The sequence below is a fragment of the Puma concolor genome, chromosome A2 (assembly GCF_028749965.1).
Source record: "Puma concolor isolate L17-30 chromosome A2, mPumCon1.1.hap2, whole genome shotgun sequence".
NCBI lineage: Eukaryota > Metazoa > Chordata > Mammalia > Carnivora > Felidae > Puma > Puma concolor.
Genome location: NC_141668.1, coordinates 153,040,184 through 153,063,027, shown reverse-complemented (window position 1 = coordinate 153,063,027; position 22,844 = coordinate 153,040,184). Strand labels below are relative to the sequence as shown.

General features: G+C 54.0%; 4 protein-coding genes across 13 annotated transcripts in view; 1 reads left to right on the top strand and 3 right to left on the bottom strand.

The window, feature by feature from the left end:
• RNF123 (ring finger protein 123) overlaps positions 1–13,905 on the top strand; it is a 36,926-nt gene extending 23,021 nt beyond the window's left edge. For 5 of the 8 annotated variants that reach the window (XM_086698200.1, XM_086698203.1, XM_086698199.1 and 2 more), the window contains exons 27-38: positions 5,384–5,561; positions 6,434–6,508; positions 6,658–6,745; positions 6,839–6,926; positions 7,014–7,098; positions 8,416–8,555; positions 8,655–8,843; positions 8,935–9,010; positions 9,222–9,306; positions 12,882–13,024; positions 13,174–13,489; positions 13,566–13,905. In XM_086698200.1, the coding sequence (XP_086554326.1) occupies positions 5,384–5,561; positions 6,434–6,508; positions 6,658–6,745; positions 6,839–6,926; positions 7,014–7,098; positions 8,416–8,555; positions 8,655–8,843; positions 8,935–9,010; positions 9,222–9,306; positions 12,882–13,024; positions 13,174–13,489; positions 13,566–13,686 (1,584 nt within the window). In that variant the 3' untranslated portion in view covers positions 13,687–13,905. Of the gene's footprint in view, positions 1–5,383; positions 5,562–6,433; positions 6,509–6,657; positions 6,746–6,838; positions 6,927–7,013; positions 7,099–8,415; positions 8,556–8,654; positions 8,844–8,934; positions 9,011–9,221; positions 9,307–12,881; positions 13,025–13,136; positions 13,490–13,565 lie in introns of those variants that run through there. The other 3 variants (XM_025916064.2, XM_086698205.1, XM_086698206.1) reach the window with 2 other exon arrangements.
• AMIGO3 (adhesion molecule with Ig like domain 3) lies at positions 9,661–12,445 on the bottom strand. Its single transcript, XM_025916065.2, has one exon. It carries the CDS (start codon positions 12,165–12,167, stop codon positions 10,644–10,646), a length of 1,524 nt encoding a protein of 507 aa, XP_025771850.1. The 5' UTR covers positions 12,168–12,445; the 3' UTR covers positions 9,661–10,643.
• On the bottom strand, positions 13,875–16,368 carry GMPPB (GDP-mannose pyrophosphorylase B). The gene is made up of 9 exons (XM_025916272.2): positions 16,004–16,368; positions 15,809–15,889; positions 15,669–15,717; positions 15,391–15,533; positions 15,017–15,175; positions 14,852–14,930; positions 14,650–14,777; positions 14,336–14,518; positions 13,875–14,253 (listed from the first exon to the last, which is right to left on the bottom strand). Exons 1-9 carry the CDS (start codon positions 16,130–16,132, stop codon positions 14,122–14,124), a joined length of 1,083 nt encoding a protein of 360 aa, XP_025772057.1. The 5' UTR covers positions 16,133–16,368; the 3' UTR covers positions 13,875–14,121.
• Positions 16,369–16,729: 361 nt separating this feature from the next.
• The window catches only part of IP6K1 (inositol hexakisphosphate kinase 1), a 57,443-nt gene continuing 51,328 nt past the window's right edge, over positions 16,730–22,844 (bottom strand). For all 3 annotated transcript variants that reach the window (XM_025916078.2, XM_086698211.1, XM_086698212.1), the window contains 2 exons: positions 20,546–20,721; positions 16,730–20,190 (listed from right to left, as the gene is read on the bottom strand). In XM_025916078.2, coding sequence (XP_025771863.1) covers positions 19,657–20,190; positions 20,546–20,721 — 710 coding nt within the window. In that variant the 3' untranslated portion in view covers positions 16,730–19,656. The remainder of the gene's footprint in view (positions 20,191–20,545; positions 20,722–22,844) is intronic.

Below are 22,844 nucleotides of genomic sequence, written 5' to 3'. Positions count from 1 at the left end.
ACCATTTTACATTCCTGCCAGCAGGGCACAAGAGTTCCAATTTCTTCCCATCCTTGTTGCCACTTGTTACTCTATGTATGTTTTTTCTTTTTTTGGTAGTGGCCATCCTAATCGATGTGAAGTGGTATCTCATTGTATTTATTTATATATATATATATATGTGTGTGTGTGTGTGTGTGTATGTATGTATACATTTATTTTTTAATATGAAGTTTATTGTCAAATTGGTTTCCATACAACACCCAGTGCTCATACCAACAGGTGCCCTCCTCAATGCCCATCACACACCCTCCCCTCCCTCCCACCCCCCATCAACCCTCAGTTTTTAAGAGTCTCTTATGTTTTGGCTCCCTCCCTCTATAACCTTTTGGTTTTTTTTTTTCCTTCCCCTCCCTCATGGTCTTCTGTTAATTTTCTCATGATCCACATAAGAGTGAAAACATGGTATCTGTCTTTCTCTGTATGACTTATTTCACTTAGCGTAACACTCTCCAGTTCCATCCATGTTGCTACAAAGGGCCACATTTCATTCTTTCTCATTGCCACATAGTACTCCATTGTGTATATAAACCACAATTTCTTTATCCATTTATCAGTTGATGGACATTTAGGCTCTTTCCATAATTTGGCTATTGTTGAAAGTGCTGCTATAAACATTGGAGTCCAAGTGCCCCTATGCATCAGCACTCCTTTATCCCTTGGGTAAATTCCTAGCAGTGCTATTGCTGGGTCATAGGGTAGTTCTATTTTTAATTTTTTGAGGAACCTCCATGCTGTTTTCCAGAGCGGCTGCACCAGTTTGCATTCCCACCAACAGTGCAAGAGGGTTCCCGTTTCTCCACATCCTCGCCAGCATCTATAGTCTCCTGATTTGTTCATTTTAGCCACTCTGACTGGCGTGAGGTGGTATCTGAGTGTGGTTTTGATTTGTATTTCCCTGATGAGTGACGTTGAGCATCTTTTTATGTGCCTGTTGGCCATCTGGATGTCTTCTTTAGAGAAGTGTCTGTTCATGTTTTTGCCCATTTCTTCACTGGATTATTTGTTTTTTGGGTGTGGAGTTTGGTGATCATTGTGGTTTTGATTTGAATTTCCCTGTTGAGTATCTTTTCATGTGCTTATTGGACACATGTATATCTTCTTTGGAGAAATGTCTATTCAAGTGCATTTGCCCATTTTTAATAGGATTGTTTGGTTTTTGTTGTTGTTTTGTAGGAATTATTTATATACATTGGATATTGACTCCTTATCAGATTATGATTTACAGGTATTTTCTCTTCTTCTGTGAGTTGTCCTTCCACTCTGTAGATGGTGTCCTTTGCTGCACAGTTCATTTTGATAAAGTCCAATTTATTTTTTCTTTTTTTGCCTGTGTTTTTGTCGTCACAGCCCAAAAGTCGGTGTTAAATCCAAGGTCATGAAGTCCTCTCCCCATGTTTTCTTCTAAGAGTTTTATAGTTTTAGCTTGTAAGTTTGGGTATTTGATCCATTTTGAGTTAATTTTTGTTTAAGCTATAAGGCAGTGGTCCAACTTTATTCTTTTGCATATGGAAATTCAATTTTCTCAGCACCATTTATTGAAAAGACTGTCCTTTCCTCATTGAATGGTCTTGACAATCCTTGTCAAAAATCCTTTGACCATATATGCGTGAGTTTATTTCTGGGCTCTCTGGTCTGTATGACTATCTTTATGCCAGTATCACACTATCTTGATTATTGTAGCTTTGCAATAAGTTTTGAAATCAGGAAGTGTAAGATCTCCAACTTTGTTCTATTTCAAGGTTGTTTTGCCTGTTTGAGTCCCTTGGGACTCCATATGAATTTTAGGATAGATTTTTCTATTTCTGCAAAAAATGCCATTGGGATTTTGATAGGGATTGCATTAAATCTATACTTTGCTTTGGTTAGTATTGTCATCTTAACAATATTAAATCTTCTAGTCCTTGAACATGGAATATTTTTCCATTTATTTGTGTCTTTTAAAATTTCTGTCAGCAACATTATATAGTTTTCAGTGTACAAGTTTTTCACCTTCTTGGTTATATTTATACCTATTTCATTCTTTTTGATACAAATGTAAGTGGAATTATTTTTCTGATTTCCTTTTTGGATTGTTCATTGCTAGTGTGTAGAAAAACAACTGACTTTTGTGTATGAATTTTATATCCTGCATGTTTCCTGAATTCATTTATTCTAACAGATTTTTTGTGTGTGTGGATTCTTTTTTTTTAATTTTAGTTATTAAGAATTTTTTTTTATGTTTCTTATTTTTGAGAGAGCAATAGGGCGCGAGTGGGGGAGGAGCAGAGAGGGAGACACAGAATCTGAATCTGTGCTGACAGCTCAGAGCCCGACACGGGGCTTGAACCCATGAACCGCAAGATCATGACCTGAGCCCAAGTCAGTTTCTTAACTGACTGAGCCACCCAGGCGGCCCTAGTTTTAGTTTTTTAACATACAGTACAATATTGGTTTCAGCAGTAGACTTTAGTGATTCATCACTTACCTACAACACCCAGTGCTCATCACAGCAGGTGCCTTCCTTAATACCTATCACCTATTTAACCCATTCCCCCATCCACCTCCCTCCATCAACCCTCAGTTCTCTATTATTATGAGTCTCTTGTGGTTTGTTTCCCTCTCTTCTCCTTTTTTTCCCTCTCTTCCCTTATGTTCATCTGTTTTGTTTCATAAGTTCCACATATAGTAAAATCATATGGTATTTGTCTTTCTCTGATTGACTTATTTCGCTTAGCATAATACATTCTAGCTCCATCTACATCATTGCAAATGGCAAGATTTCATTCTTTTTGATGGCTGAGTTATATTCCATTGTAGATATACACCACATCTTCTTTATCCATTCATCAATCGATGAACATTTAGGCTCTCTCCATACTTTGGCTATTGTTGATGATGCTGCTATAAACCTTTGAATCTGTATTCTTGTATCCTTTGGGTAAATACCTACCAGTGCAATTGCTATATTATAGGGTAGTTCTATTTTTTTGAGGAACCAGCAGTGCAAAAACGTTCCCCTTTCTGCACATCCTTGCCAACACCTGTTGTTTCTTGTATTGTTGTTGTTGTTGTTGTTGTTTTTAATGCTTATTTTTGAGAGAGAGAGAGAGCGGGGAGAGGGGCAGAGAGAGAGAGGGAGACAGAGGATCTGAAGTGGGCTCTGTGCTGACAGCAGAAAGCCCGATGTGGGACTCAAACTCATAAACTTCAAGATCATGACCCGAACCAAAGTTGGACACTTAACTGACTGAACCACCCAGGTGCCCCATCTTATGTTGTTAATTTTATCCATTCTGACAGGTGTGAGGTGGTATCTCATCATGGTTTTGATTTGTATTTCCCTGATGACAAGTGATGAGCATTTTTTCTTGTGTCTGTTAGCCATCTGGATGTCTTCTTTGGCAAAGTGTCTATCCATGCCTTCAGCTCATTTTTTAAGTGGGTTATTTGTTGTTTGGGTGTTGAGTTTGATAAGTTTTTTATAGATTTTGAATACTAGCCCTTTATCTGATATGTCATTTGCAAATATTTTCTCAAATATCTTCTTCTGTAGGCTGCCTTTTATTTTGCTGATTGTTTCCTTCACTGTGCAGAAGCTTTTTATCTTGATGAGGTCCCAATAGTTCATTTTTGCTTTTGTTTCCTTTGCCTCCAGTGATGTATCTAGTAAGAAGTAGCTGCAGCCGAGGTCAAAGAGGTTTTTGCCTGCTTTCTCCTCTAGGATTTTGGTGGTTTCCTGTCTCACATTTAGGTCTTTCATCATTTTGGTTTTATTTTTGTGTATGGTGTAAGAAAGTGGCCCAGGTTCATTCTTCTGCATGTTGCTGTCCAGTTTTCCTAACCCCATTTGTTGAAGAGACTTTTTTCCACTGGATATTCTTTCCTGCTTTGTCGAATTTTTTGCTAGATTCTTGAGGGTTTTCTACGTATAAGATCACATCATTTGCGAATGGGGATAATTTTACTCCTTTATTTCCAATTTGGATGACTTTTACTTCTTTTTCTTTCCTAATTGTTCTGGCTAGGACTTCCAGTACTGTGTTGAATAGAAGTAGCAAAAGTGGGCATCTTTGTCTTGTTCCTGATCTTAGAGAAAACGCTTTCAGTTTTTCACCATTGAGTGTGATGTTCTCTGTGGGCTTTTCATAACACAGCCCTTGCTATGTTGAACTGCTTTCTTCTCCATCTTCAGTGCTCACCCTCCTGCCTCCTGCTCATTCACTTTCTCCCATTAGTAAAGAGAACAGTCCGTGATGCCCCTCCCTTGACTCTACATCTGCTTACAGAAACCACTCCCTTCCAACAACCATTCCCCTCTTCCTTGTCTGTATCACAGCTTCTTCATCTTCCCTTCACTCTTGGTCCAACACAGGTTCCTCCACCTCTCTGGAATAGTCTTGCACGGTCCCTCCCAAGCCCCCCGCCCCCTTTGCAGACACATCCCTCCCCCCCCCCCCCCCCCCCCCCCGCAATGCAGTGGCTCCCTGGGTGCATAGGTTCCATCCCCTCTTTAGACTTGGTCTTCTCTGGCCTTCTGTGGCAGTATGCTCCCAGCAGGCCTTCTGGCTCAGGCCCACCCTCTGACCCCTGCTTGTGTCTTCTCGGGTTTTCAAGTTTGAGGGCACATCAGAGCTGGTGTCAAGTCCAGATGCTCCGACTCTGAGAGATTTGGGTGGTCTGGGCTGGGGCCTGGGACTTTGCTCTGCTCTGCTCGGTGACCCCTCCTGGGCACAGACCATGTGGAACAAGGCCCTTGGCAGGTTTGCTTTCTATGGCCTCTGTTGCATGTAATCATGCTCTTCAACACCACCTCTTTGGGGACATTTTTAGACACCATATGCTGCACATATCCTAAGCCACATCCCCTCTGCCCTGGACCAGGCCTGCTTCTCTTCCGGTACTTCTGACCTCCACGGAGGTTCCATCACCCCCAGAAATGTGGGCCCTGTTTGGTGCAGCCGGTCCCTTGCCCCCACAGCCCATCGGTGCTTCCCCATTCCTGGCCTTCCAGTCCCTTGTCTGCTGTCTTGGGCCTAGATGAGGCCATGTAGCTTCTTTACTGTCCTGCCCCCACTCGTCCCTGCAGCTCCTTTTGCACTGGGCAGTGCTCCAACTCAGACTTATGGTCACATGACACCTTCTCACTTAAAACCTTGTGTACCTTTACTAATGCAAGCCAGAATTCTGATCTAGGCTGGGGTGTTGCCTCTCCAGGCACAGGGTGCACCCTCTTGCCTATCAAGCATGTGACTGCCCTGCCTGAGCCACTAACGAGGAGGCCTTTCCCGAGCCCCAGACCGTGCCCTGCCCCTTGCAACCCTTTCTACGAATAGCCTAGCAGCACCCCTTGTGCCTCCTATAGGAGAAGATGCTAGATATCTACTGGCTACTACGCGTCTGCCTGCGGACCGTTGAGCATGGCGACCGCACAGGTTCTCTCTTTGCCTTCATGCCTGAGTTCTACTTGAGCGTGGCCATCAACAGCTACAGTGCTCTCAAGAATTACTTTGGCCCCGTGCACAGCATGGAGGAGCTCCCAGGTGACAAAGCCATTCAGGCCGGGAGGGGGCAGGAAAAGGGCCTTTATTGTAAACCCTTAGCAACCCTGTTCTGCACCCTCATGGCCCAGCAGCACACATCCGTGTAGGAAAGAGGGGAGGTAGCCCCTGTTCTCTTTGGTCCTGTGTTAGACAAGCATCTGCAAAAGCCCCACATGGTGGAGAGCCCTGCCCTGGTATTAGCGGCCACAGAGCCAACAGCTTCTCCCGGATGCTAGGAAGGAAAGAGACAGGATGGAGTGCCGGAGTGGGGGCCCTCCGCTTTCACTTCCTTCTTGCTGTGGTACGGGAGCCGGTTGGCCTCACACAGACACCCTGGCACTGCACATGGGATGTGGCAGCCCATGCAAAGGCAGAGCGGCTTGTGTTTGCAGATCGCAGTAAGGGGTGGTGGTACCCTGCTGGAGGCCATACGTAGGAGCTTGGGCTTCTTGCAGACCACTGATTTCAGGCTGGGTTTGGTGGTTTATGTCTGGATCAGGCTGTGGGCTGTCAGGCCCCTGGCCTGTCCCCTGCCCCGCCCCAGGCCTAGGTGCAGGCTTTGTCCTCAGAGGCAGAGCCATGGGTGCCCAAGGGGCTTTGACTGCTGAGCCATCAAGTGTGTGTGCGGAGATGGGTTTGAGCCCAGTCAGGACTCTTGCAGGACCCGTCCTCCCCCACAGTGAGTCTGTGCAATGGCCTCTCACAGTCAGTGAATGCCATGCCCAAAGTCCCTAGATGACAGCTTGGGCCCAGACTGGCCCTTGAAGTCAGCTCTGGAGCCCGCTGCCCAAGCCCACTCACCCTGCCAAGGGACGTGCCTGCCTCTGGAACCCCCGCTCCCGGCCAAGCACTCCTACTGCCCCATCCTGCAGGCTATGAAGAGACTCTGACACGCCTGGCTGCCATCCTTGCCAAACACTTTGCCGATACACGCATCGTGGGCACTGGTGAGGTGCCCTACAAAGGGCTTGGGGATATGGGGATGGGATGGCACTTCTGGCTGGCCGTTTTTTGCAGAATGCCGGCCAGGTGGGCTTGAGGCATGGGGGCCGGGGCTCATGCCAGCTACCTGCTGAGGCACAGCCTGTCCCAACAGACATCCGTGACTCGCTGATGCAGGCCCTGGCTAGCTACGTGTGCTACCCACACTCCCTGCGGGCTGTGGAGCGGATCCCTGAGGAGCAGTGAGTGGGGGTCGGAGCAGGGAGGCGGGCACTCTGACCTGCACAGCACCATGTCTGGCCTCACCCTGTGCCCACCACCCCTTGCCCTTGTAGGCGTATTGCCATGGTAAGGAGCCTCCTGGCTCCCTATGAGCAGAGGCCCTGGGCCCAGACCAACTGGATCCTGGTGCGACTCTGGAGGGTAAGTGTGGTTGGATGGGAAGTGGCTATGGCTGGCTGAAGGGGAGGGTTTCCCTGCCTCCCTGACCCCCACTGACCCTACCCACAGGGCTGTGGCTTTGGGTACCGCTATACACGGCTGCCGCACCTGCTGAAAACCAAGCCAGAGGACGCCAACTTGCCTAGCCTCCAGAGTGAGTGTCCAGGTTGGGTGACCCAATGGCTCTGGCCCACTGCTGTTGGTCTTCTTGGACTCTTCTCGCTTCTCCTGGCCTGTCTCCCGGACTCCTGTTGGGCCCCAGCTCTGCCCCCCGGCATTTCCATTTCCCTGCTTCCTCCCAGTCCAAGGACACTCTGGGACACGTCCCCCTTGCTCCCCTGTCCCATGTGTGTCCTTTGGGCCTGAATGCTGTGCATGGGTCATGGTGAAAAGGGGCAGCATCTTCTCAGGGTGCTGGCAGCTTACTCAGAGTGAGGACTCCGAACCAGCTCCCTGACCTCCAGCCTTGTCCTGGCACCATGTCCACCTCCCACTTCAGTGTACTTGAGTCAAGGCAGGGGCACAGACTGGGGCTTGGTCAGGGCCCCAGAGGGTGCCCATGGCGTTCCCAAGAGGAAGGGGAGTTTGGTTGGGGGCAGAGGTTGTACTGTCTCTCCAGGGGCCATGGACGGCCCAGCAAAGCCCTGTGAGCCTGAGGACCCCTCCTGGGTCCTGGGTTTTCTGCCTTGCAGTCTGCCTGCCATACTCTGCACTCACCCCACTTGGTGGTTTTCCTAGGCCTACGTGATGTCTTTCTGCCTTCATGGGCAGGATTTTTGCACAAAAGGGTCTCCAGAGACTGAGTGCCTTGTGTGAAGTCACTCATCAAGTCCTTGCCGGTTTTCTTGGATGCACCAGCGGGTGGAACTGAGCTGCAGTTAGAGTGGCAGTGGGACTAGATACTCATCCTGCTGGCTGTAGGAACTATTGATTTGCACAGGGTGGGGGGTGGTGTCCAGCCCGGCTGTGGCTTAAGGGCTCTGGTTACCGCTCCCCATCAGCCCAGACTTGGCACCCACCACCTCGGCCATATGCCAAGGCCAGGCCAAGGGCAGCAGAGGAGAGTAGAGGACGGCAGGGCTCTGACACAGTAGGTCTCGGGGATGCTGGTCTTGAAATGAATGAGGAGAGGCCTAGGTCGCCCTGTCTGGGTCTAGCCCTCTCTGAGGGGCATGCAGCTGAGGACTTCTTTGGGGGCAGGCTATGGCTGGGGGGTTGCTCTAGGCCAAAGGGATGGTGTGGGGCCAGGAATAACTTCAGCCTGTGGCTTGCCAGCAGGAGGAGGGACAGATTTAGCCCTAACCCCCAGGCAGCACGGTACCCTGTCTTCCCTGCCTTCATGACCTGAGCATCCTCAGGGAGTCATCTTTTTGTCCTTACACCAATGGCCCAACAAGTCAGGACAGAGGTAGACAGGCAGGAACCACAGACCAGAGTCCCCAGTGATGCCACCGTGTCAATGCCCCTGCAGAGCCCTGCCCCTCCACCCTGCTTCAGCAGCACATGGCAGACCTACTGCGGGAGGGTCCTGATGTGGCACCCAGCTTCCTCAACAGCGTCCTCAACCAGCTCAACTGGGCCTTCTCTGAGTTCATCGGCATGATCCAGGAGGTGGGTCACAGTGGGTCGCGTGGGCTGTGGTGTTGCAGAGGACCAGGCATGAACTGCAGTGTGGCCAGGCCACTGACTGCCCACCTGCTGGTGGCTCAGATCCAACAGGCTGCCGAGCGCCTAGAGCGGAACTTTGTGGACAGCCGGCAGCTCAAGGTGTGTGCCACCTGCTTTGACCTCTCGGTCAGCCTGCTGCGTGTCTTGGAGATGACCATCACGCTGGTGCCTGAGATATTCCTGGACTGGGCCCGGCCTACCTCTGAGATGCTGCTGCGGCGTCTCGCACAGGTGTGTCCATCTGGGCAGGGAGGGGTCCCCTGGGGACCCCCCGGTGGTGAGCCCACCCATCCACTCCACCAATGGGCTCCTGCCCTCACAGCTGCTGAACCAGGTGCTGAACCGGGTGACGGCCGAGAGGAACCTGTTTGACCGCGTGGTCACCCTGCGGCTGCCTGGTGAGGACCCAGTGCCCTGAACCCAACATAGCACAAGCCTTGGTTCCTCTGCTAGGAGTTATGACGCCTGATTGTCTATTCTGCATTGGGACAGGCAGGCTTGATACCCTCAGCCTTAGGTCGCCCTTCTGTGGGGAGGACAGGGGGGCTCGCACTAGCCAGGAGGCCTGGATCCCTCTCCAGGATCCCTGGATCCCTCCTTTCCCTTCAGGCCTGGAGAGCGTGGACCACTATCCCATTCTGGTGGCTGTGACAGGCATCCTGGTGCGGCTCCTGGTGCATGGCCCGGCGTCGGGGTAAGTGTTAGGCACCAGGGCCCCATGGGAGCTGGCATGGCTGATGGGGAGTGCACCAGGCAGGGTCTCCCTGCCGCCCGCCGTTTCTTCATCTCTAAAATGGACCTCAGCATCAGGAGTTGAGGCCAGGGGGAGGTCATGAGGTACAAACTGCCTAAACAGGTGGTAGCAGCAGTAGCTCTGAGTAGGAGAATCGGGGACCCCAGCAGAACAGCCGAGCTGCATGGGCATAGCCACTGGCTTGTGGTTATACCTCAGGCATTGGCGGGGTGCTCTCCTGCAGCATCCAGCACAGCACTGCTGGGAAGGGGGGCTGAGCGCACACACTGATACTTGTGTTCACGAAGGCTCTGGTGATGAGCGTGTACCACCTTTATTAAGGAACTCCATGAACAACTGGATCCAGGACTTGTAGGAGCCCCCAGCTCAGCACCCACGCGGGAGGGGTTCCCAGGCCCCCCGCCCCCTTCCCTGCCTCCCTGTGGTGGGTGGTAAGAGCATATGAGACCAGGGCACTGCCTCAGCCATTAGACCAAGATCAGTGCCAGACCTTAAGAGGCTTCTACCCTCGAGGGACAGCAAGTTCCGGCTAGGCCCTCCCATCTTGGCCATGCTCGGGCTTTTTACTGCTAAAAAGCTGGGGGCACAGGCCATGTTGCCCCTTACTGCTGTCTTGTGAGCCCACGGGAGAGGCTGTGCTCTCAGAGTGGTCTGTGGCTGCCCCTGACCAGAGGGAGCAGGGCCACTCTGGCTGATGCTCAGGCCAGGCCCCCTGGGGGTCTCTTGAGGAGCCCCACCTGCTTCCTTCCTGCCCAGCAGACTGCATGGAGTTGTGGAGCTTGAAGTAGGTTGGATGTTGGTGCATGTTTCCTCCTTCCACCCTGGGTGGGGGCCTAGGTCTTCCTTTGGAGCCCTTCTCCTCTTCCCCTGTGGGCCCACTCTCTTCCTGTCCCCTTGGGAAGGGGAAGATGGTTATGCTTCAGTACTTCACCATGGCTTGGTAGCTGCCTCGGCCTCTGAGGTGGTGTACCTAGGGCTCTCAGGCAAGGGCTCTTCCAGATGGCCCCAGTTCCAGTCCTCGTGGGACGTGTGGGCACCAGTAGGTCCTGCTAGGGTCTAGGGCCTTTGGGCCCTGTGTTAGAGCAGAGCAGGAGAGAGGGTGGGGAGCCCAGCCCCTCCATTAGTGAGTGGGGCTGCTGCGGTTGAGGTCAAGGCCGTGCAGGAGGCTGGAGGACCAAGCCCAGCGCTCCCACCAGCATCTGGCAGTTGTCAGGGCGGCAGCAGGGAGCAGGGCGAGCAGCGGGTGGCAAGTGGCCTGGCTCTGGGCCCAGGGCAGCCTAGGTCATCACCAGACCCTCAGAGCCTGTGGAGCTAGCAGACTCAGAGCCAGCCTTGAGCCGCAGGCCCACAGGATTGTAGAGATCAAAGTCCTCGGCTACTGCCAGCTGCACACGCCCACTGAGGCCCCTCCTGCCTGGCTCCAGAAAGACCACATGCTTGTGGACACTGGCCTTGCGGCTGGGCACATCCGGTGGTGTGCTGAGCACTGAGGACTGTGCGCTCAGCTCCTGGAGGGGGCTGGGTGCCCGGGGCCAGCGGCGGCAGTGGCAGGTGCGACGGTAGCAGCGGCGGCAGCCTGGGCAGGGTGGCGCAAAAAGGTAGAGCAGCACGAGCACCAGGCCCACAGCGCAGCCCAGCAGGGTGGTGAAGCCTGTGTTGAAAGCCTCGGGCTCAGGGTGTGGGAAATGCACGCTCACGTTGTACTCGTGCGTCTGGTTGTGATGCAGGTGGGGCCCGGCTGCCAGGCACACAAAGACCCCCTCGTGCTGCGGCTGCACATTGCTGATGGCCAAGCTGCCATCAGCCAGCACTGCGATGCTGCCATCTCGGGATCCTGGTGCCACCAGCAGCTCGTGCTGTGGTGACACCCAGGCGATGCGCACAGCTGGGGCACTGGTGTTGCAGTGCAGCCTCAGGGACCGGCCCATCTGCACGTGCAGCTGCACTTCGGGCTGCTCTAGGCCCTGAGCCAGGACAGCTGAGCAATTCTCAAAGACACGGCTGTGCTCAAAGAAGCGCACACGGGATGTGGGTACCTTGAAGGCCAGGCACATGTACTCTCGGGCAAAGTCACTCACAGCGCTTAGGCCCCGCTGATGCCAGCGCTGCAGCAGGTGGTAGAGACGGCAGTCACAGGGTAATGGATTGTTGTGCAGGTAAAGGCCGTTCTTAAGAAAGGCTGGCAGTGCAGCCAGGTCAGGTACTGGGATGCGTCCCAGGCGGTTGGAGGAGAGATCCAGAGTACGTAGGTGGGTCGTGCCCAGACCGTGCAGGTGGTCAAAAGAGAAGGAGGAGAGTTCGTTGCAGCCCAGGTAGAGGCGGCTGAGTGCGCCCAGGCCATGGAAGGCGTGCTCATCCAAGTGCGCTAAGCGGTTATTGAACAGAAGCAACCTCTCGAGCGCCCCCAACCCTTCGAGGTCGTGGCGGCCAAGCGCCCGCAGCGCGTTAGATGATAAATCGAGTAGCCGCAGGCCGCTGGCGTTGGTGAAGACTCCGTGACCTAGCACGTCCAGTTCGTTGTGGCCTAGGCGCAGGGCGCGCAGCCGGGAGAGTGGCGCCAGCCAGCCGGGGCGGAGGCGCTGGAGCGCGTTGTGGCTCAGGTCGAGGTCCGCAGCAGCGGCAGGCAACGCAGCCGGCACGTCCTGCAACCCCAGGCCCGCGCAGCTCAGCAGGTCAGCGGCGCACACACATCTGTAGGGGCAGTTATGGGGTGCAGAGGGCAAAAAGCCCTCTGAGCCCAGACTGCCCACCCCGACGCGCGGCATGCACAGCAGTGCGCCCAGCAGCACCAGCCAGGCCATGGTGGTGACTGCCGGGGGTGGAATGGGGCAGTTCTGTGTGGGGCGCGGCTCCAGGACTCACCCACTTCTGATGGATGTGGGCTCCACCCCACACGCCAACCGCCCCTACTTCCCGGGTCCAGGTCGGGACTTGGGGCCGAGCTCCACTCAGCACTCCCTCCTCCGGCTTCCCCAGCTCTCCGGGTGCTTCGCCGATCGGCTTCTAAATACTCTCCTGGAGGAGGGCGGGGCCTCGGCCTCCCATTGGCCCCAGGCCGGAGGGGGTGGGGCACCCCCCCCCCAACCTCGACCTAGGTCCCAGGGTGGCCGCCAGAGGGGGCGCGAGTCCGTCTCTGATATCCCAGTCTGTTCTTAGCCTATGGCTTTCCCCGGTGCCTGTCTTCCCGGGAATAGTAGCAGGGAAACCTGGGAGGCACGCCTTTAAGCTGCTAGTGCTATTTATTTGTTTTCTTTGGAGTTAGTGTATATTAGGGGGTAGGTAGGGTTTCAGTATCTGCTAGTCACCCATTTAAACTGGTACAAGGGCTGTATGGTTCTTACTGGGACCCAGGACTGGGCGGGGAGGGTAGAGGGTGTGGCAGTGTGAGCAGCAGGGAGATGAGGTGGGACAGAGGCAATTCAGGTGGGCTGAATTGTCCCCCCCCACCCCTCCAATAGGTATCGTTTTCAGATAGGCCCAACCTTCTGACTACCCTTGCACCCTCTCCCACCCAGGACAGAAAGAGCCACGTCAGTGCTCCTGGCTGATCCCTGCTTCCAGCTCCGCTCTATATGCTATCTCTTGGGGCAGCCAGAGCCTCCTGCCCCTGGCACTGTCCTGCCTGCCCCTGACCGGAAGCGCTTCTCCCTACAGAGCTGTGAGTGGGCCAGGGATGGGTCAGGGAAGAGGGATCCGGGACTGGCCTAGGTGAGGAGTCTCCAGAAGAGCAAATTCCCAAGTTGTGGTATTTAAGAGGCACTGGGTTCTAGGGCCACGTTGGGTCTGACAACTGCCACCAACCCCCAGACACAGATTACATCAGCATTGAGGAGCTGGCCCAGGTGGAACAGATGCTGGCACACCTGACTTCTGCGTCGGCCCAGGCAGCAGCTGCCTCCCTGGTGAGTGGGAGCCACTGCACACACGTCCACACCACCCAAACACACGTTAGCACAAATGTGCATACCACACACGTGTGGCATGTGTCCTTGTCTGGGTATCTGACCCCAGCCCACCCTGCACTCTGCTCCCTGCAGCCCACCAGCGAGGAGGATCTCTGCCCCATCTGCTATGCTCACCCCATTTCTGCCGTGTTCCAGCCCTGTGGCCACAAGTCCTGCAAGTAAGTGGGCCCCATTGGTGCAGGGGGCTGGGGAAGCAGCAGGGATACACAGACCCTCCTCCTCCTCCCGTTGTAGAGCCTGCATCAACCAGCATCTGATGAACAACAAGGATTGCTTCTTCTGCAAAGCCACCATCGTGTCTGTAGAGGACTGGGAGAAGGCAGCCAGTACCAGTACCACTTCCTCGGCAGCCTAACCCACACAGCAGCAGCCTCCACCCTTGAACTCAGACCCAGGCTGGGCCCTATTTATGAGCTCTTCTTGCCCTATTCCCCATGTCCTCCCCCATCCCCGCCATGTCCAACCTCCTTGTCTGAGTGTAACCTCATTGGCGGGAACCCAGCCGTGTCCTAATTGTGCCTGAGCTTGACTTTCAGTCAGGGCCACAGTGAACATTAAATTATTATTCCATACAGCCCTGGCCCGGACCTTCTTGAGGGAGCAGGCTTTGTAGAGGATGCCCAGCAAGGATCCTGCCAGATTATGTCCACAAGAGAGGGCAGGTGTCCAACAGCTTCAGCCTTGTCTAGTCCTCTGAGATAACGGCGAGTCCAGGGCCTTTTGATGTGTCAAGCCAGAGCTCCCCATGCCAGTAGGGAAATGGAGATTCAGCCAGCCCCATGGTATCCCCTCACATGATGATGCGTGGTTCCGGCACCGACTCGCCAATAGACTTGTGGGGCAGCACACTGGCCCCGTTGAGGTAGAGCTCGTCGTTAACTATGACGTCCTCACCCAGCACTGTCACGTTCTCCATGCGCACCTCGAGGGAGGGGGCAGGCCTGGTCAGCAAGGCAGGCACATTCCCTGCCCCTCTCCCCATCTGGCCCAGCCCACAGGCTTACCCACTGGCCCACGCGGCAGCGCCAGCCCACAATGCAGGACTCGAGCCAGGAGTGGGATCGGATGTGGGCGTCTCGCAGCACTGTGCATCGCCGGATGCACACACCATCCTCCACTACCACGCCAGGACCCAGACTCACGTTGGGGCCGATGCTGCAGTTCTGGCCAATGCGGGCACTTGGGTCCTAAGGACAATGAGGGAAATACAAGTGAATCACTTGTCTCCCGAGATGAAGTCGCGGGGGGGGGGGGGGGTGGGGGGGGGGGGGAGTTGGGGGAGGACGTGGGTTTACGATGGGCTGGGCAGGGGCCTTACCACCAGCACATTGCCCACAATGCCAGGGCCTGAGCACAGTTGCTCAGGCTGCTTCTGTCGCAGGGACTGTAGGAAGAGGCACATGCCAGTGAGAAAATCCTTGGGCTGCCCTATGTCCATCCAGAAGCCTGTTGGGAGGAAATGCATCAGGGGGCTCAGCCCAGCCACACCCCACCCCCAGCCTGTGGCCTCCCTGCCTCACCCTGCAGCTCCATGGCATATAGCTGCCCCTCCGTGGCCATGACAGGAAAGATCTCCTTCTCAATGGATGTAGGTTGCAGCTGTGGGAGTGGGCAACTCGTGAGCAGGGTCAGGGGGGTAGGGGCCTGCCCTGCCCCAGCCCACCCAGCAGCTGGCTTCTACACACCTGGATGCGCCGCAGCACTGCAGGGTTCAGAACGTACATGCCTGCGTTGATCTTGTTGGACACAAACACCTGTGGCTTCTCCACGAACCGGTGAATGCGGCCTGTGTCAGCCTCACATACCACCACACCATACTTAGAGGGTTCCTCCACTTTGGTCACCTGAGTAGAGGGGGACCTCAGGCCCAATCCAGTGTGCCTGAGCCTTGATATGCTATGCATACTGTCCTAAATCTCCGGAGCTGTGCCCCAAATGCTTAAAGACACATACTGCACAGCCCTGCACCCACAACACAAGCAGATAGTTAAGGGCCGCAGACTGGAAGAGGCTGGGCATTGGGGCAGGAGTGTCAGAGAAGAAAGACCTGATCCCTTACCAGGATGGAGCCCTCCTGGCCATGGTGCCGGTGGAACTGCACCATGGCTTGGAAGGGGAAATCGCAGATCACATCACTGTTGAGAACGAAGAAAGGATCTGCAGTCTCAGAGAGCAAGTCACGGGCCAGTGCCAAGGGCCCAGCTAGGAGAGAGGTGCAGGTCACCATCTTTCTAGGGGTTTGAACCTTTGGAACCAGGCTCAGCATACCCCATCCACGCTGAGTCTCACCCCTTCTCAGACCCTAAACCCCAAAGGAACCTTCCTGTCTTTACTGACCTGTGCCTAAAGGCTCTTCTTCGTGAGACATGGAGATTCGGATTCCCAGCTGAAAGGGATAAGCCGCCTGTCAGGTTCCTCCCAACAGGATGGGTGGTTGCGCGGGGAGCAAAGAAAAAGGTCAAGAGTCCGAGCCTCACCCTCTGCTCCTGCGCCTTCATTTCCTTCTCCAGCACCTGAGACATGTAGCTCACCGCCAGAATCACGTGGTCTACGCCTGCCTGTTGGACAAAACAGCGCCGGCGGACAGAAGGTCTCAGCCAGAAGGCACGGGCAATCACGATCTAGTCCCTCGTCCTGCCAGGTCCCACCACGACACCGACCCCGGGTCTTACCGCGGCCAGCGCCTCCACTTGGTGCAGCAAGATGGGCTTATTGCAGAAATCCACCAGTGGCTTCGGGATGCTCAGCGTCAGCGGCCGCAGACGCGTCCCATAGCCGCCCACCAAGATCAGTGCCTTCATCGCGCCTGCGGGCGGCCGGAGAGTGAGTCCCAGACTCCGAAGCGTCCGCGGCCCGGCCCGCCCGGCCGAGCCCTGCCGCGAACTCCCGCCGCGGCCCGAGCCCTTCACCTGCCAGACTGACCCACTCTGGCTCTGCCTTGGCCGCCCAGTCCGCCCTGACGCCTACCGGGGACCGCACACAGGAAGAAGCGACGCCAGACGGAGAGCTGCTGGCCCGGAACTCAGGCCGGACCTAGGCGGGGGGGTGACGTTGGCCCGAGCTGGCCAATCGGCTGCCGTATACGTGGCACGGACGCCGACGTCGGAGCGCAGGGGCGCGGCGTTCTGGCAGACGTAGCCAATGAGAGCCCGAGCACGCCGAGCTGCCATGGGGACCGGGACGGGGTCTGCGGGTCAGCTGCCTATTGGCGGATCCAAAGGCGGAACTGGCGCCAAGGGCGAGGCTCTCTCGCCGACGGGTGCCGGGGTCCGCTGCCGCGCGGCCGTTTCCGGCCCCGCCCCGGCGCAGCGGCTCGTGGGACTCGGCGGAGGGACGCGGGGCAACGGGGTTGGACCTGCCTCCTGGGAGCCGCGGGACTGCAAAGACGCGGACACAGCTCAGTTTCTAGCGGCTTTATTTTGACATACACGACCTCAGACACAAGCGGGGCGGGCAGCGCTAAGTGTACAGAAAGGGGCCGCCGGGCCCAAGGCCCGAGCACCCCTCCCCCGCACGCAAGGTCCCAAGGAGACGCAGTGGCCCAGCCGTGGGCGGAGCCGAGAGTGGAAGAGGGTGCAGACCTGGGGCAGCTTGGGCAGGTTTAGGCAGCTTCCAGGAAAGTGGAGCAAAGAACGATTCCTAGAGAGGAGGCTTACGGTACCCCGAGAAGCAAAGGAACCACGTCCTTCCCAGGGTGCTCCAATTTTTCTCATTAAAACATTTTTTTAAATCAGCACAAACAAAACCAAATTGAACAGCTTTAAAGTTCCAAGCAATCTGCATCTAGGGGGCGTGCACGTGGCCAGATGTGCGCGAGTGAGCAGCGGCTACTGAATTAGCCCAGGGCTTTGGCCCCTGGGGAAACCCCCACACCCACTGCACAGGCCCCAATGTGAGGGGAGGGAGAGGTGGGGTCTCCTGCAAGTTGCTACACTGGTCCCCTTCCTCGTTAAGCACCACCGGTCCCACCCCACCCCCCCTAGCCCAGGGGGCTGGTGTTGACTTGGCCCAAGTAAGCACTATAGAGGGGGGTCACTTGAGCGCCCCAACCCATGATCCCGCGTTGTACTTTGGTCCCAAGTTGGGGTTTGGGAAGGCAGGGCCTGGGCTCTCTGGCAAGGACCAGGGAGAGAGTAGAGGCAGAGAGAGAGAGCATGTGTGCACACACAAGCCCAACACCCACCAGGTAACAGAGCTGGGTCCCCCCAGTGTCAAAAGTGCCGAAAAGAGGGGTCCTGCCCTAATGGAGAAGCAGCAAATCCCAGACCCTTTTGCTCTTTTTAGTGCCAGGAAAACACTGAAGATAAGTAGGTATAGCTCTCTCACTACGAAGAGAATGGGGCAGCATCTGCTCCCCCAAATACAGGAACTGAGGCAGCACAGCACATCCCCAGGCTGGAGAGTTTCAACTGAAGGGAGTCCCAAGCAGCCCCTGACTCTGTCTTGGCCTTTGCCCTGCCAGGAAATGACGGTCTGCACTAATGAAGAGCTACTACCCCTATGGCTGAAGCCACAGAATGGTACAAGAAAGATGGTCATTATTGACCAGAAACAGGCAAGTTGTCCCTCCCAGCCCCAAGGAATGGGAACCTGCCCACCACTGGCACCAGGATCAGAGGGCCGAGAGAGATGGGATCCATCAAGGAGCCCGTTTAAAACGTGTGAGGCTGCATCTCTAAGGACTAGGAAAGTAGTCCACCAGTTATCAAAGCTTCTCATATACAGACTGGCAGGCTTACCTTTAATGCCCAAACAAGGGCCATGCCAAAAGTGACAATGACAGCGGCCCTAGGCCCAGAGGTGAGGGCACTAACCATGGCAATGGCTGAGTGCCGTGTCACCTCCTGGCCACATGTTAGAGGTGGCAGGTCTCTGTGCCATTAAGGGCTGGCGGCAAAAATTACTGAAACCACAAGAAGGGTTGCCCCTTGGGCCTTCACTGTACCACACTGTTGAGCAGGGCCACACTCCAGGCCTACAGACAAGGTGCTGGGCCAGCAGGGAAATACCTCATACAATTCATTTGCTACCAGTTCTTTGTAAAAAGGTAGCACCTGCTGACAACAGGCACAAGGGCCAAAGCTCACCTCAGAAATGGAAAAGACTATTTTGCTGAGGAAAGCATGATGGAAATCATTATTTACTAATAAACAAGGCTACAGCCCAGGGGAAAGATCCCAAGTAACAAGGGCTGGCAGATGGAGAAATGGACAGACTGATGGATCCCAGGAATGATAAGACAAAACTCATTAGCAGAATCTGGGCACCTGCACCCAGGGCCCAAACAATGTCCCTATGAGAAGACAAGCTTAAAAAAAGCTCTCCCTCCCACGACTGGAGCTCCTTACAATGGGCTGCTGCCTTGAGCTTAGCCTGGGGAAAGGTGACACCCTGAGCGGACCACAGCCCTTGAGCCCTGGGACGGGCAGCCCATCCAGAGGCAGCACAGCTGCCCAAGCTAGAGGAAGAGGACTCCCACCCATAGCCCAAGAACTGCAAATACTGTCTGGGCCAGAGCCACCAGAGGCCCTGGAGCCTGCTGGGACATTAACTCTCCTTGGCAAATACAGCAGGGACCCCTTCAGTGGGGCAGGAAGGGGTAGCCTCTTCAGACAAGGGATCTTGGTGAGAAAGGCTGGCTGGGGTGTGCAGGAAGGAAGAGGAGCAGGCTCAAGTGCCAGAGTGCCTGGGAGTCCCATGGCCTACTCTCTGTCAAAAGCTGGCTTCAGCACAGCTTCATGAATCTAGCCTCACGCCAAGGTCAGAACTGAGAAGGACAGGTCCAGCTATGTGCAATTGGCCCTGTGGTATCCTGGGGGCATCTGTTAAAGCACTGGCTGATGCCCGCACCACCAGACTAGAAAGTCCCCAAGAGCTGGGCACCCAATCCTCTACTTCTGAGGAACAAAGGATGAGTGAGCACAGAGGGACCCTGCACCAGTCCAGTGCTTCACCCTAAAACCTGCAGGGCCCTATAGCCACAGACCCCAAAGACCTAGGCCAGAGAAACCAACGTCCAAGGGCACCCTGTCCCTGCTGCCAAGCCCATCCACCAAGGGCACCTCTTCCTTCCTAAGTCAGCCTGGACACAGCAGTCAGAACTGTAGAGCTAAAGAAGCCTGGCTGTGAGGATGTGTGTTGTGCCCTCCTTCACTTTATATATATGGATTCCAGGCTACAGCTAAAAACATTTCTTTTAGTTTACACCAAAGAGAAATATAACCCTTTAAAAGCAAGTCTGTGTGTCCTCACGGCGAGTTCAGTCAGAGCAATGGTCCCTGCCTGCGGGTGGAGAGGAAGGGGTTCTGGGGGCCCAGGGCGGGGCCTACTGGTTCTCCTCCCGCATCTGTTCCATGATGCTGATGAGGTTCTCCAGGCCGAACACATAGCCTCGGTCTGGCCCATCATGCACGGTGGGGTCATCCCGGAAGCCCTTGAACGTGCTATGTGCAAAGTCGATCATGCGGACATCCACCTTGGGTGGAGAGGAGGGGCCGGCCTCAGGGCTGGTGCTACTGGGGCTGGTGCTAGGGCCACAGGGTGGCGCCACCTCAGGGAGCCCAGTATCCAGGTGCTTGAGACGCATCTCGGCCCGGCGGTCCAGGAAGGACTCTGCCCGGCACTCCCTGCCATCGTAGATGACAAGCAGGGAGCTGGAATAGAAGCGGTAGGATGCCTGCCGCTCCAACACAGCTTTCAGGCCCCGCAGTTTGCTCAGGATGGGCTCAAAAAGGTCACGCCTCAGGTCCAGGCCATTGTGCAGGTACTGATAGAGGGCGTTGCGGAAGCCTTCAATGGAGAGCCCACGGCCATAGTACTTGTTCCTGCAGAGGTAGTGTCCTGTGTCCAGCTGGTATACCTGAAAGCCCAGGAGACAGAGGGGGTGAGCACCAGAAAGGTCTGATGACCGTATAGTGCCCTGGGCAGGCACTGTCAAAAGTACTTCTGACCAGCCTTAATCGTCCCAATGTCAAGGCAACAGGCTCTCACAGTGGCTCTGTGTCTGGAGCCCAAAGGTCATCAGGTAAGGCCGAGAGGGCTCAGGGAACATACCTATAAGGATGCACTCAGCATCCCGTGGGGCACTCACCCTCTCGGAGGAGATTCTGGACCACTGTGGGCCCGGAGGACACCTGGCATGGATAGCAGGCAGGCACATGTGCAACCCCAGACACGTGGGCGGCAGCAGCTAGGCTCTCACCAGGGCAACTCACCTGCATGCCACAGACCCTGACACCCAGTGTAGCTGACGTACTCTGCTCACACTTCCTCATCTGCCGGGCCGCCTTCTCAGCTGATGCATCATCACCATGCTGCCGGGTGCCCATCTTCAGGTCCAGAACACAGGGGTACTTGAAGTGGTGCACCACGTTCTCAAGCAAGAGGAACTCTGGACCACGTCAAGGAGAGTAACAGCCACACTCACCATCAGCCCCAACCATGAAACCACAACCAAGTTTTTCTATAAAAGGGGGCATTCTCTTTAAATGTAATCTGTATTCACCTCACAAATTCTCAATTTGTGACCTATCAAATTATTGATAGGCACCACAGGCCTATCAATTATTTTCAAAAATGTTTCTACTGTGGCAAAATACACATAACAAAATTTACCATTTTAACGATTTTTTAAAAGTGTTTATTTAGTTTTGAGAGAGAGAGAACACACACGTGCAGTAGCTGGGGAGAGGCAGAGAGAGATGGGGACAGAGGACCTGAAGCAGGCTCTGCACTGATTGCAGACAGCCCGACTCAGGGCTCGAACTCACAAACTGTGTGATCATGACCTGAGCTGGAGTTGAACGCCTAACCGACTAAGCCGCCCAGGCACTGCCCGCCCCCCCACCCCCGCGCCATTTCAACTACTTTTAACTTCACAGTTCAGTGGCATTAAGTACATTCACATTACTGTGCAACCACCATCACCCTTCATCTCTGGAACTTTTTTATGTTCCCAAACAGAAACCAGAAATTGTACCCACTACACACACTCCCATTCCTCTTCACATCCCCATGTCTGGGAACTGCCATTCCAGTTTCTGTCTCTATGAGTATGCCTACTCTAGATACTTCATATTTGTCTTTTTGTGTCTGGCTGTTTCAGAGCAAAATGTTTTCAAGTTTTAACCATGCTGTAGCAAGTGACAAAATTTCATTCCTTTTTTATGGCTGAATAATTTTCCACGGCATGGATCTATGACAATCTGCTGATACCATCACATTTATTTTATTCTACTTTACTCTGTCTGGTAGGCATACACAAACTAAAGAAGGTCTGCCAGATTCACATGCATCCCTGGCACCGTAAGTAAACCAAGGCCCTGCTCAAGTCATACCGCATCCAGGCCTAAAAGAAATAGGGAAGACATCTTCACAGCACTATCACAAACACGAGAAATCAGGTTTACCACTTCCAAACAGGAATCTTAGGAAAAGATGGATTTAAATTTCTACCCTGTCAGGGCACTTGGGTAGCTCAGTTAAGCATCCGACTTCGGCTCAGGTCACAATCTCACAGTTCTTGAGTTCAAGCCCCACATTAGGCTGTGCACTGACAGTGCGGAGCCTGCTTGGGATTCTCTCCCTCTCCCTCTGCACCCTCCCACACTCTTCTATCTCAAAATAAATTAAAAAAAAAAAAAACTTAAGTAAGTAAATAAATAATACATTTCTATCCTGCCATTTACTGACTAAACTTCAAACCAGTGGACTATATACTTCAGCTTGTCCCTTAGTACTTTTAGGACCTTCTGCTCAAAATGCCTCTATGGTCCTGGGCGGCTGGTATTTATACCCATGTCCTCATTTAAATCTGTGGTCTGCAACCACCCTGGATAAAGGTACACAGGCTAGTCACAAGGCTGCCAAAAGTCATCAGGGCCCAAGCCTGGACCTCAGTTCCATACTGGAGGACCATGAAGCAACCACAGTCTTGGATGATAACATACTTGGCATTGCTCGATGATGCACATATTAACATCTGCTAATTCTTTAAAGAAGATCTACTAGAAAACCATTAAATTTGGCTATTAATTTCATCATCTGCAATAACTTGTAAACAAATGACAATAAAACTTAAAAAGAGCTGCAGAAATATCTCACAGTGCCCGAGAGCATGGGCTCTTGAATCTTGCTTTGGCCTCTCATGGGCCTGGGCACAACACTTAACCCCCTTGGGCTTCCATCTCCTTATCTTTATTTATTAAAAAAAATTTTTTAATGTTTATTTTTGAGAGAGAGAGACACAGAGTGTGAGCAGGGGAGGGGCAGAGAGAGAGGGAAACACAGAATTCGAAGCAGGCTCCAGGCTCTGAACCGTCAGCACAGATGCGGGGCTCGAACTCACAAACCGTGAGGTCATGACCTGAGCCGAAGTCGGATGCTCAACCGACCGAGCCACCCAGGCGCCCAGCCATCACCTCATCTTTAAACTGGCATCGTAACATTTTCTCCTTCAAAAGACTGTTATGAAAACTGAGTAAACAGGCCTCAACACATTCCCCTCAGTTTCTC

What these genes read in the sequence shown, in the direction of transcription:
- AMIGO3 (XM_025916065.2), bottom strand. Translation starts at nt 12,167, where the DNA reads ATGGCCTGGCTGGTGCTGCTGGGCGCACTGCTGTGCATGCCGCGCGTC.
- GMPPB (XM_025916272.2), bottom strand. Translation starts at nt 16,132, where the DNA reads ATGAAGGCACTGATCTTGGTGGGCGGCTATGGGACGCGTCTGCGGCCG. An exon ending in GCCAGGAGGGCTCCATCCTG is followed by an intron (nt 15,176 to 15,390) that starts GTAAGGGATCAG and finishes CCCTCTACTCAG; the next exon opens with GTGACCAAAGTGGAGGAACC. An exon ending in TTGTGGGCAATGTGCTGGTG is followed by an intron (nt 14,519 to 14,649) that starts GTAAGGCCCCTG and finishes CATTGTCCTTAG; the next exon opens with GACCCAAGTGCCCGCATTGG.